The 13,789-nt window shown below is 43.4% G+C and overlaps 2 protein-coding genes across 2 annotated transcripts; both read right to left on the bottom strand.

Annotated features, from left to right (window-relative positions):
* Positions 1 to 244: 244 nt before the first annotated feature.
* LOC109424820 (zinc finger protein 62 homolog) lies at positions 245 to 8,238 on the bottom strand. Its single transcript, XM_062847330.1, has 7 exons — positions 7,954 to 8,238; positions 7,506 to 7,879; positions 6,667 to 6,966; positions 6,303 to 6,602; positions 965 to 1,144; positions 566 to 880; positions 245 to 503 (listed from the first exon to the last, which is right to left on the bottom strand). The coding sequence occupies exons 1-7, from the start codon at positions 8,104 to 8,106 to the stop codon at positions 377 to 379; spliced, it is 1,749 nt and encodes a 582-aa protein (XP_062703314.1). The 5' UTR covers positions 8,107 to 8,238; the 3' UTR covers positions 245 to 376.
* Positions 8,239 to 8,350: 112 nt separating this feature from the next.
* On the bottom strand, positions 8,351 to 11,302 carry LOC134285784 (uncharacterized). The gene is made up of 2 exons (XM_062847331.1): positions 10,955 to 11,302; positions 8,351 to 10,815 (listed from the first exon to the last, which is right to left on the bottom strand). Exon 2 carries the CDS (start codon positions 10,812 to 10,814, stop codon positions 9,444 to 9,446), a length of 1,371 nt encoding a protein of 456 aa, XP_062703315.1. The 5' UTR covers position 10,815; positions 10,955 to 11,302; the 3' UTR covers positions 8,351 to 9,443.
* Between the last annotated feature and the right edge of the window lie 2,487 nt (positions 11,303 to 13,789).

Here is a 13,789-nt window from a genome sequence, read left to right as displayed (position 1 = left end):
TCGCTAATGCTTTCTCTAGGAATTGTTTTAGTTGGTATAAACCACAGCTCCTCTCACCTACCACAAGACTGTTTGTAAACAAACACGTGGCGCCACACCGAAGGTGGCGACTTCAAGAGCTAGGGGGTTGCGTAACACCTCGGGCAATTTTCGTGTCTGTCTCTGACTACAGAATGAAAATATGACCTTGTTCTGGTTAGATTCATGGATCTTCAAAACGAACAATAAAGACTAAAAAGAATGGTTACAACACAGATTTTAAATAAATTAGTTTATTGACTATAACGCCATTTAGTAATTCAGCTCTCTATCGATTCAGCTACCGATATTCAAATCCTCTGTTTGTCAGCCAAACTATTCCACGAGCTGATCACGATCATTCCTTAAGGTTATGTTGGCCTCTTTTGTGGGACCATAAGGTGCGTTCATGGTGGAAGCTCTTTTTACACACTTCGCACATGTACCCCTTATTGTGCGTACGCACATGTTTCCACAATTGGCTTCTAGCGGAAGAAAAAAAAATGAGAACACATCGAATTGGGAGCGAACCGCTACACGAACTTACGGAATGACGTATCGCTTGTCACAAATATCACACGCCAGTTTCCTTTCTCCGTGTACCAGCCTTTTGTGATCCTTGATTTGCTGTCGTTCCGGAAACTGTTTCGGGCATACATCGCACTGATATACACCTTTATCAGTTCGTAAGTGTTCAATGTTTACCAACTTATCCCTTCGACTTTGAGCTTTCCTGCTGTGTTTTGTACTGTTCAAACATAGCTTTTCAAGCACTGCTTGCGTATCTCTACTTCTGATATGTTCTTTCATTTCTAACGTCATTCGATGAAACTGGGAAAGTTGATGCTTTTCTAACTGGCGTCTGCAAAAGGAAAACACATAACGATGAGATATGTAACAGGAACTTACGTACTTGAGGTATACAAAATATCAAAGCCTGTCTCACCTCGTTACGAACTGAATTCTGCAATCGGAACAAGGGTATTGTTGCACGCTGTGTTCCGTACTTTTATGGTGCCACAAAGCTTTTCCACTCTTGAAAATCTTGTCACATATACTGCACGTGCACTGTTTACTCCTATCATTACCCCTAGTGTGCATTCGTTCGTGAAGGCGTAACTGGCTTCTATAAACGAGAGAAAACAAGATTGATTCATATTTAAGAAAAATGGAACATTCTTCTCAAGAATTGTTACGGTTTGGCTTCGCAGTCTTAAGAGGAATGGAAAACACTAGTTTTTGATTATTCCGGACGTTTCGGTCCGTTTGGAATCTTTTTCAAGGGTTCAATCTTTAAGGTTTCTGGGGGCTATGCGTTATACTTTCGACAGCTGAGTTCATCGCGATGACAAACAATGAGACCCTAGAGATGTGATGATAGACCCATTCAGGATGCCATTCTCGACTGACCTTGGAGTAGACGTAGTTCTTGCGATTACATAAAGCTTGAAAACTGCGATTACGTAGGCAGTTGGCTACGTAGTTGAACATGCGCCCTCGGATACCCCATCTCTTGAGGACAGGAAGTCCTCACGTCATGTCTGAGGCCTTGGATAGGTATAATGACACTACGTGCAGGTCCTGACTCGCTGCTTTCTACTCAAGAGGTCAAGCTCGGAAAAGAACGTTTCCGCATCATATTTAGTCGCCCCAGAATGAGTGTTGATGTGGATGGATTGTTTCATGTCTTTCCAGTTTTATTGACATGCGATGCGACCATCCGCTCGAGTTTTTTCCCATATAACTTAGTAAAGTTATTGGTCTATAATAACCTTACGGGTTGTTTCGTCTACAAGGATATCTCTCTGTGCCTTGATGTAGTAGACAAGGAGTCTACGACTTGCGGTAAGAGAATAAAAAAGGGGTAAGTACCATGAAGATCGACGGCTACTTGCCATGTAAACCGACCATTCACATCCCAAGACGTAATATAACATCGACCACTAACTGAACCCCAGTGCAGTGGTAGGATCCAGTCTAGTCTAATTCCCAAACAGTCTAGCATATCCACCTCTTTCGACAACTTAATGCGATCTCCATTATAGGAGATAAGGGCGTTCAAGTCATCCAACCACAATCATGCTAGGTACATGCCGTTGTAGAATGACGTCCTGTTGACGTTGCTTCCTAGCCGAACCCTGTTCCTTGGAACTCACACTGAGCTCAAAGGGAAACTAGATGATGGCTTCCTAAGGGTTCTAATTGAAGCACCTTATGCAGTACTTCTTAACTGTCAGTCCTACGGCTTGGATGGCCCAATATACGTATCACTTTTAAGCATCTCCTAGACAGTTGCGAAGTAAGGACCCCTATGGCTACAACATCCTGGACCTAGACTACAATTGTAAAGGCGAAGCAGATCGACAAATTAGGCTTGGGTTTCTAGGAGGGTCAGCACCAAGATGCTCTTGGTCTGGGGAAACTTCTGGAAGATTTTCACCTAGCCACGACCGGAAGAAGTAACTGCGAAATGCTGCAGACGTTGAAGCTTGGATTTCCGGAGACCAGCCTGTGCGAGCACGCAATCGGTCTTTTGATAGAGAGCAACTAGCATGGCATCATCAAACAGACGATGACGGCACGCGAATCATGAAGCAGGCTGAAGGACCATTTCGAGAAGCTAACGTTGACATCCAAGCTGTCGAATCTCCGCGGAGCCATGCGGTACTGCAAAGGCGAGGACATGGATAAGCACGTAAACGAAATAGAGGATGTTTTGAGCGTATTTTCACAGACAAACAGACGTAACACCTTGAACGATTTTCATGAAAATCCATCGCCCAGTTCACCCTACCATCACCTGGTGGAAAAGTTGCACGAATCACTGTGTTGTGCAATATCGTCAACAGAAGGCGCTAGTGTGAAACGTCAAACGCATAGAAAAACGATTCGCGCGCCTCTGGTTCTGAAAGCCACAACTATGAAAATTTAAAATGATCGTTAAAAGCGTGGTCGATGAAAATTTCGCAAGTGTTACGTCTGTGTCTGTGGTATTTTCGTGGCATGGCCGAAGCTGGATGAAAAACTGAGATTTCAATTTTTCCATGATCAAAAATATGTGATTTCGAATGTAATCGAATGTTTTCACGTTCAGTAATTATTAACGATAAGTAGAAATAGGAGAAGAAGGGAAGATCCGTGTGCTGTGTACGTCCTGAAGGTGAAGCGGTTCATCAAGGGAAAGTTGATGGGCAATAGTATGGGACAAATATCAAATCCTCGCTCCAGTCGACTTTTTAGATCCCATTTAGGTCCCATATGAACTGTGCAAAATTTCAGCGCAGTCGGTGAAACTATAATTTAGCGCAAGCGGTTCAAAGTTTTCATAGGATTTACTATGGGAAAAGTTACACTTTCAGATAAAAAATCCCAGAGGTCGTCCCTTGTCTCCTTAATTCAAATCGATCAATGCTTCTTGTAGAAACATCAATTATGAAACTTTTCTTCGAAGACCGCAAAACAATTGGATGCTTGTGGAAAAAGTTATTGATTTATTACCGATTAGTGATCCAACGAACGGCTTTTTGTTTTGTTTTATTAGCAGCACTGTAGCTGCTGCCTTGGCTGCTGCTGTTTCTGGGGGTGGTGATGCCTCCCGCCACCCCATGCAGCAACGGCAGCAGCAGTGCTGCTGATAAAACAAAATAAAAAGCCGTTCGTTGGATCACTAATCGGTAATAAATCAATAACTTTTTCCACAAGCATCCAAATGTTTTGCGGTCTTCGAAGAAAAGTTTCATAATTGATGTTTCTACAAGAAGCATTGATCGATTTGAATTAAGGAGACAAGGGACGACCTCTGGGATTTTTTATCTGAATGTGTAACTTTTCCCATAGTAAATCCTATGAAAACTTTGAACCGCTTGCGCTAAATTATAGTTTCACCGATTGCGCTGAAATTTTGTACAGTTCATATGGGACCTAAATGGGATCTAAAAAGTCGACTGGAGCGAGGATTTATTTTTTCCATACAAGCGTGTACCATACTAATGGGCAATGAATAGTTTCAAGTTGACTGTGATGGAGTGCGTCTAGCGGGTGAACGTCGACGGCTAATCCTGGCATTGAACATTGACCGGGGCATTGGTCCCGACACAATTCTTCCCGGCGACTGAAGAAGCGAGCTGTTCCAAACTTGATGCCATAGGAAGGTAAAACCACGGAAATCGTACTGGATCTGGACGTCGTTGCTTTCGGGTGAAAATTCCTGCCGAACCGTTTGCGGGCATACCAAGGAAGAAGGAAGAAGGTTATGGTGCTATTGTCTCGACATCCACCGTAGATGATGTAGCTGTTTCGTAATTGGTGAGATTGTTCCTTTTGTATCTACAATTATTTATTCTTGTCATGTCTGGACGAACATTTGAAAAGGGCCTATCTGCTTTTTGTAAACAAACATGTTTTTGTCTCTGTAGGGCCCATCTGCATCCACCCACGCACATCAACACCCTTAACAGATAGCTTGAAGAACACTCTTTCTGATAAGGGTGTTGACGTGCGTGGGTGGATGCAGATGGGCCCTACAGAGACAAAAACATGTTTGTTTACGCAAAGCAGATAGGCCCTTTTCAAATGTTCGTCCAGATGTGTATATGTATTTATGGGAGGAGGGTAATTGTTAGGGTATTAAACATATTGTTGGTTGGAGGCGGGAGTCGTGATCACCAGGCCCAAATCACGGAGATATCCTCCACAGGCATCACAATTATTGATTGCGGTGGTTGTGATTAGATCAGCTGCAGCAGCCTGCAATATGTTTGACGCACCCATGGAGAACAAACCACCAGACAGAAATCTTAATATGAACCGTACGACATGGCAAGACCTACACTGGTGGTTGTTATCAACCACATCACACCACATCACATAATTAATAACTTTCTTTTTCAGATTAATACAGGTAAATATAAATATTATTATCCTAAAAATGTACCTGTGGAATTTGCTAATATTTCCGTAAAGGATTGCCCAACATTGAAATACCTACTGAACTCCATTATGCTGCAAAACACGTCTAGCCGGGTCGATGGTCCACTGAAGAAAGAGGCCGAGCTGATGCTCGGCGCGCACACGTTGGCGGAGCTCATTCTGGTAGTGTGTGTGACTGGATTAACGTCAATTGACAGTAAACCAAGGGGTGTGTGTTATGGTATGCTCTTTCTGATAATAGGGTATCCCACAGTACCAATTATCTGCTTTTTCGCCAAGGAAAGCATCCTATAAAACCCCATCCAATCTCCAACTCCAGATATCTATGAAGTGGCCCAAGTTCTTGGACATATTCTGAGTAGATATCTAATCAACATTTCCTACCCATCCCTGCTGATCGTAAGGACCTGGCCAGGTGTCGAACAAAGAGGTCGTTCAATGAAGGTTTGTCAAGTCCCAGGCAAATTTTCTGGCGCATTTAACGTCTCTATCGACAGCCACTCCAGGATGTGTACGGTCGGCTATGCTATGCTATGCTATGCCCGAAGCTGGATGAAAAACTGCAGATGATGCTTTTCAACATTCTAACGATCGTTGTAGAGTCGGGCGTTCGACGAGTTGACGCTGGACCTCGTGAAAACCAAGCTCACCGACAAAGTGTCGAGGTAGGGTAGTTTCGACGAATCCATTCTGAAGACTAAATCCGGAATGAGGTCATCGTTTGCCTCTACTGCAAAAAGTCAGGCCACTAGCACAGGGAGTGCCGAAGGCAAGCCTGTGACCAAGAATCGGACACCAAGGGCGACCAGAGAAACCGGAAGAGTTCATCCAAATCGAAAGGGGTTCTCGACGAAGAATACGCTGAATGACGTGTTGACAAAGCCTCAAGTTCGGCTCGAACTGTGAAACATACGAGAAGAAGATAGGCACATAAGCAAGTTGAACCATCAACCAAGTCGATTTTCCTATCATTTTATCACCCCAAGGCTGCCCAATACTTTCTAAGTAGTTTCAGGAGCTTTCTACTTCTTGCCCACGGTTTGTCCTTTAGAAGGCTTTGCTCCGTCCACCTCTATTAGAGGTTAACTTCATAGTTGTTCTGATGTGACTTTCCTGGATGAGACGCCTAGGGGCTGTAGACGTAGTCGTAATGAAGTCCGCTTCAAACACCCTCCTCGTTTTTCACGCTGCTCCAGACTTTCTAGGCCTCTTGGAAAGAGAGCCCAAGGTCTGTTTGTAACTTGAGAACACCAGCTTCCCGCATGTAAGTAAAGCACGTAAGATTGCTAGGCCAATGATTACCACGGCAGACTAAAGAACTACGTGCACTCACTAAATAACAGCTGGTAACTTACGTTAAGACAAATCCCTTGCCGCAAAAGGAGCATTTGTGTTTCTTCTCTCCATGTACCAGCCTCAAGTGGTCCCTTATTTTCTGCTTTGTCGTAAACGCTTTGCTGCACTTATCGCAACGATATAGCTGTTCCTCTTGCGGGTACTCCGTTTTCTTTTCTTGTTGGACGCTAACACGAGAGTCGTTCACATCATCCTTCAGATCCTCACATACTTCTTCCATTTCGGTTTTTATCCGATCTTTGCTCTTGGCTAACGCAGTTTTCACATTGTCCAGATGACATTCGGAGTGTAGATCACGTCTGAAACAATATGAAAGAAATAACGAAATGATTGTTCAAGGCCAGTATTTTCCTGATAACTCACTCATCAGCATATGGTTCAAATCCACAATTTTTAGACACTGCACTCTCCGTTTCCGTATCGTCGTCGTCAGAAGGTTTTTCAAGTTTTACATGTTCGATCTCAATCCTGTCATCTGCTGACTCAATTGTCTCCTCTGTGTCTGTTCCATTTTTCAAGCTTTGCGACTCAGCTGGTAAATCCACTTCTTCACGTGGTTCAACTTTGATGACCTGACGATCATACACGTTTTGATTCTTCTCGTCGATGGACTCTTGCTCAAGCTGAGTGCTGTGACACTTCATGTGAACAACCAAATAGCGACTGAAAATATTGAGAATTTAAAATCAATTTTCACTACAAATCAAATTTGACTCGTGTCGTTACAATCTTCATTTTGCAACAAACCTTGCACACCTACCTACACACAAGGATGGGAACACTCACTTTCAGAGAGTTACACTCACTTGATGTTTTCTCAGCTCGGAAGCGTGCAATTAAGAAATGATGTATGGACGACTTTTGCCTTGTGGTTTTGTTTAAAAGTTTGCCCAATAGAGTAGGGGTCTCACACGCATACCGAAGTCGTGAAGGAGCTACGAAGGCAACTCTCCACGAGGTGAATGTAAATTACACTCACCTCGTGGAGAGTTGCTTTCACAGCTCAGTCACGACTTTGATATACGTGTGCGACACCTACTATGTTCGGCAAACTTTTAGACAAAACCACGAGGCAAAAGTCGTCCATACATCATTTCTTAATTGCACGCTTCTGAGCTGATAAAACATCAAGTGAGTGTAACTCTCTGCAAGTGAGTGTTCCCATCCCTGCCTACACATACCACAGTATTTGTATTACTCACCGCAACGGATAGGCTTTGCCGCAGTGCTCACATGCGTACTTCTTCGGGCCATGGGTCCGCATGTGATCCTTTATTTTTCGCCGTTCGTCGAACACCTTCCAGCAGGTCCCACAATGGTATTGGTCGCCCATTTCTAGCACCCCTTTGATTGGATCGCCTCGGCGTCTACTTACGATACAGTGCGGAGGGGACACCACTTTTGGAGTCTCCGCCATCTCCTCTTCTTCTTCTTCACCTTCGCCTTCTTCAGTCGAACCCATGGACAGCAATGTGGCTTGCACTTCCTCGCAACGCATCCGAAACTGGTGGAATTCGGCCAGCTGTATCCGGCAAATGGTGCAGATTGTATGGCTCAGTTTATCCGCTGAGGAAATCTGAAATTGAAGAAGTTAATTCAGTAAATAAAACAATGTTTAAAGAATAGCATATCCGATGGGTCACAACATACCAGAATTGATAAATAATCCGAAATCCATTGTCGGAGGCCTTCCACCTCGAACACATCTTCCAGAGATTCTGTGCTCATACAAAGGCGGCATATTTCGTGAGAACTTTCTATTTCTTTTCGTTTCCTTTTGTGTTTGGCCGTTTCTGAAGCCATGATTAATTACACAATAAGAACTTACTAAACAATTCGTACACCACTGAATAATTTATAAGTTTCTGAGTTGAAAGATTTAAAATCTATTTAAATATTTTGTAAGATATAAACTACAACAAATCATTTGTTTGTTTAATTATGTATACATTTGGATGACGTTTATTTGTTTATTTAGGATACACACTAAAGCCAGCTTACCCGAATATGGGTAATAAAATTTCCCATTGCTAACCTTGTTTACCCATAATCGCCAGGGATACGATCCCTGGGTGCTTGACGACCGGCGGTTCTTTTTCTTCTTTATGGCTCGACGTCCCCACTGGGACTTGGCCTGCCTCGCTTCAACTTAGTGTTCTTTGAGCACTCGACGACCGGCGGTTGTTTACCCCCGAAAGCCGGCGCGGCAGTAAAGTTGGTAAGTTGAACCCAGCTAGGCGTTCCGGAAAGACGGGAAGGGTTAGTCTGAAATGTCCGGCCCGTCCCGGATCGAAGGGAACAAAGGGTTGCGACTGAACAATCTAGTAAAGTGGGAGGACAAAGACTTCTGTTCTTACAGACTTTGAATAAAATACGTCTTGTTCGGTTGGTTGTCACAAAACTTCTGATCGTAGTATATTTCTCCTACTCGGTACAATTCTGAATATCTCCTAAATTCCCCTTTCTCTCTTTCTACTATCTCGCTTCTCTGAGCGAGTTCTCAAGCGTTCGCATAGGGTTACCACAACTCCTCCATCCTTTAGTAAAAAACTAATTCATTAAATTTCAAAATATTTACAACACAATTCATTTATCTAAAACTTCAATACTCGAATGCACAATATTTATGCTTAACTATATACAACAGAACTATACATTTATACAATTTGAAAATTCACTAATTAGTTCGATTCTACGAATAGTAGACAAAATCACTTTTCCTTCTTTTCTTATTTCTTCTTTTAGAACGCCTAATCGGAACCACTGGGAGTGGATCTTGTTCTTCTTCATGCTGTAAATCTTCTTGAGTTTCTAAGCTTGAGAAAATGAAAGAATCGGCTGGGTAGCCATAAAATTCGAAATCTTGAGTAGATTGCTCGTCGGATTCGGGATCTTCTTCTTCCCGTCTCCTCTTACTTCTTCTTTGTAATTCACTACTATTTCTTCTTAAAGTCGGTGACAAAACATTCGATGACGTCGACAAAAATGGTGCTTCTATAGATGACGAAACTGGTGCTGCTTCTGGATTTCTTTCTGGTGACAAAATGGGTGCTGGATCAGGCATAAGGATTGCCTCACTCTCATGTGGGAAAATTAGGGTTCCCTTACGACGAGAGTTAAAAGATAGTTTAAGCTGACGCTTATGCGCCAACACTATCCTTCCCCCAAGAGAAATTCTTTACTTCATCAATAACTGTTTGCTCGTCAGCCACGTCAATGTTCCCGACTGTCAAAGGAGGGTTGGTAAAAGTGTTTCGCCATCCGGAATAGAATTCGTCCAACCATTTTCGGCCTACCAGCGGGATGAAATCGTTATTGCAGCGTAAAACAACCATGGTCAGTTGTTTCCGGTTTCCAGCGAGCTGTACATCAACGCAAATTTTTCCAACAACCTTCAGTTTGTTACCGTCAATTACAACAAGTTTCTTGTTGCAACGCTGCAGTTCACAGCTCGCAAAATTTCTCAAATACAGCTCCTCTGAAATTACGCTCTCCGCTGACCCACAATCGATCTCCATGGTTAAACGCTTTCTGTTGATTAAAACCTCCACATAGCAGGGATCACTGATTTTGTTGACTGACGAGATCATGAGGCAAGGCATGCCATCAGAATAGTCTGAATCATTGTCTAAATCTTTCTTCAGTCGCTTAAATAGTCCTGAGTTTTTGGAACTGGAAGATGGTTTTGGAGAATCTATGAATTTTACACTGGCTTTACTCTTACTCGGGCTTTTTCCATGCAAACGATAACAAAATTTCCTCGTATGTCCGGTTTTTCTACAAAAGGAACAAAGGTAAACAGGTTTACCTGATCTTGCGCCTCTTTTGCTTTGGTATCTACTGTCTTGTCTACCGTTGCTTCTACTCCTAGACGAAAAAGATCGGTTTCTATCAAAACTGCGGCTGCGGCCCCGGAATCGGTTTCTGGACCGCGAAACGTCAGATCGGTAACCCAATCTGGCCACTACGCTAACGCGCCTGTCATCGTCGTGGTTTAATTGTTTCGTCCTACTGGCTGATATCTCTGAATTAAGAATCAACCGCTCTGCTTTAGCTGCAGACAAATCCTCTTCATCGCACAACCGTTTCTGTAACTGAGTGTCGTTCACTCCAATGACAAGCATGTCACGAATCGCCCTATCCTTAAACTCTCCAAAATCGCATCTTTCAGCCAAATTCTTGACTGTAATCACAAAATCCTCCAGCGACTCATTCCTACCTTGCCTTTTAGTCCAAAATTTATAACTATGCACAACAGCTGAATCGTTCTTATCGTAACGCTTTTTCAGTTCATCAGTCATTTGTTTGTACGTTAGATCATTAAAATTCTTTCCTGGAAACAGTCTTTTCAGTTCTGTGAAAATTTCCTTTCCACAGACTGCCAGGAATGACGTTTTATAACGCTCTTCCGGAAATTCGTTGTGCTTGAAAATCCATTCCAGCTGTTCTTGGTACTGGCTGAATGGCATAGAGTAAGGGACGAAAGGATCAGCAATCGATGTCAAAGTCATCCTTTCCAAAGAAACGCACAAAATTTTAACACAAAATCAAAATTAAAATTGGACCCAAACAAAACACAAAATCAATAAAAATCAAAAATATAAAACAAATCCTCGCAAAAAAAAATCAAAACAAAAACAAAACCACGTACCTGTTTCAACAAAGCACCAGACGATCCAAAAAATGCACACCAAATGCGGTTGCACACCAAAAAATCCAAAATCGGCACCAAAGCAGCACACAGCAACAAAATCCGTTTGAAATTTTCTCCACCGATGCACTTTTCTTAAAAAATCCTCTCAGCAGCAGCCACTCGTTGTAAATAAACAGGTTTCCTCCGATGCACTCGATGCAATGCGGCAGCAGCAGCAACTCCACAACCCCGATGCACAAAATCACTCGTTCTCCACCGGCACACAACACAATCAGCTAACCGACGGCCGCACACTCGTTCGATACGGTTCGTTGACCTCCTCAGATGCACTTTTCGATGCACTTTTCCTCGACTTCACGGTAAACAATCGCCGACCGACTGGCTCCGATACTCGGGTTGTCGGTAGTGGTGATATCGATGGTCGAGCTCGTTGATCGCCGTACGCACACTCGCGTTGTCGAACTGTCAAATCCGTCACTTTTTCCCTTTTTGCGTTCCCGGTCACTGATGTACTTTCGGCAAACGGTTCACACTGAGAAATTTTATGCTGGTATTCTGCCGTGAATCGCAAGTCAGTCCCATCTGCATTTTGGGCAAAAATGAGTTAATGGCCGTTTTCGAGCTTTCTTAGGATGTTCTTTCAGCTGCGTGCAAAAAAATATATAGTTTGTTCAGTAAAATTGAAAAACAACACCAAGTCAGATTGTCCCATAATGAAATGTAATCGCAAGTCAGTCCCATTACGAACTTGTGCACCCTCCAGTACAAAACCTAACACTATTTTAGCCAGTTTTATATTTTTCACTGTTGCGTTTCCACGTTTGAAACAATATGTGAAAGTTTCATGGTGATCGCAGAAGTTTTCAATTTATGGCGATTTTTTAGAGTTTCGCATAGAAATCGAATTTGAAAACTTCAGAGGCCATTTTCTCAATGCCTACTTTTTACATATGGGACTGACTTGCGATTCACGGCAGTATTGGTTGTGGAATCCTCGCAAAAACGCTGTGAAATGTGGAAAACCAAAAATGTGTGTATGAAAGAAAATGATCGTCGATAAAATTCCAATAATGTTTCTCAAGTTTTCTTCAAAATGGCGTTTCACACAATGGTTCTCAAAAGCTTTCTCTATATGCTTTACAAATCGTAAAAATGTCACCTTCTTAGACTTTCTTCACCACAAAAGAAACAAAGCGGTTATTGTTCTGGCGCAAAAGATGTCACATAAAATAAAATCTCAGAACAATGCCTGACCGCGCGAAAAATGGGTGAGAAGAAAATTCTTTTGTCACTTCACAAGGGATAAAAATGGTTACTTACGCTGAGTCTCCTTGGAAAAAAATGTGAATTTGGTGGTCCTACCAAATCACCAAGAAAATCACAAAATTGCACGCATTCACTCGCGAAACTTAAAACTTTTAGAAAATTTTACTTTACTTTAAAAAAATCTATCCTCGTACGCCACTGAACAATCTAGTAAAGTGGGAGGACAAAGACTTCTGTTCTTACAGACTTTGAATAAAATACGTCTTGTTCGGTTGGTTGTCACAAAACTTCTGATCGTAGTATATTTCTCCTACTCGGTACAATTCTGAATATCTCCTAAATTCCCCTTTCTCTCTTTCTACTATCTCGCTACTCTGAGCGAGTTCTCAAGCGTTCGCATAGGGTTACCACAGCGACCATTGATAGGTCCTCAGCAACTACAAGTTTGGCGAGTCAGGGCGTCCCTCTGCTGTAATCCCTCTGCTGGGTCATAGTTGAGCGGAAGAAGAAGGAACCGCTGGATGTGCAGGAGCGTAGTTACACCAGAATAGTAAGTGTGGCGCGCTCGGCAACAACACTGAAAAGCCTAAGTATTCAGAAGTCTTGAAGGCGATGAGGAGCAACACCAAGGTCGTGGATCTAGGTGCCAACGTATGCAGTATTAGACATATTGTTCGTGCCGTTGAAAATCGGAATTTTTGACACGCGAAAATTGATTTTTCTCTTAAACCGTGCGTCGGACGTACGTCGGGCGAAGTGCGCTGGATAGAGGGCCAGATCCGCTGCCCAGCGCACTACGTCCGACGTTAGGGTTCCTGTATGGATTTGGCGAAAAATCGATTGTCGCGTGTGGGGAAACTTCGGGTTTCGACCGCGACGACAATACTGAAGGAAAACACGTGTGGTTGCAACGGAATGACTAACTGATCAACAATCCCCCTTAACCCAGAATTTGAGAAACCCCAAGTGATTTTCTTGCTTCTCGGAGTTTCGGATACGGAACTGGCTTCGTCAGGACATCCGCCTGTTGACCTTCGGATGGAACGTGTTGAAGGGCAATAGCTTTCTGCTCTAACTGCACTTCTGTTGTCGCAACGCATTTCAGCTGTGCTAGCGAGGCCGCAGAGCTCTGCTCGGAATGAGCGCCACCATAGCTTCCTGGCCCGCGGCTGCGATCGCCATGTACTCTGCCTCTGTCGTGGAGGGAGCAACGGCCGGTTGTCTCCTGCAGCTCCATGCAACTGCACCGCCAGAGTGCTTGAAAACGTAGCCTGTAACATACCGTGTCGTTTCCCCAGTCAGCATCCGGATACCCGTGGAACGATTCGTCATTCTCGCTACTGTAGACTAACTTCATATCCTTCGTTCCTTTTAGGTACCGCAGAATGCGTTTGGCTGCCATCCAGTGAGCTTCTCCCGGATTGCTGTTGAAACTGCTGACTGCATTGACCGTAAATGCTATATCCGGTCTGGTGCACTGAGCCACGAACTGCAATCCACCGACGAGTTCGCGAAAAGGTACATTATTGCCATCCTCTCGACTTCATCGGGCGATTTCGGGCTCAT

This window comes from Aedes albopictus, chromosome 1, assembly GCF_035046485.1.
Source record: "Aedes albopictus strain Foshan chromosome 1, AalbF5, whole genome shotgun sequence".
Lineage (NCBI taxonomy): Eukaryota > Metazoa > Arthropoda > Insecta > Diptera > Culicidae > Aedes > Aedes albopictus.
This window is presented reverse-complemented; position numbering and strand designations above follow the sequence as displayed.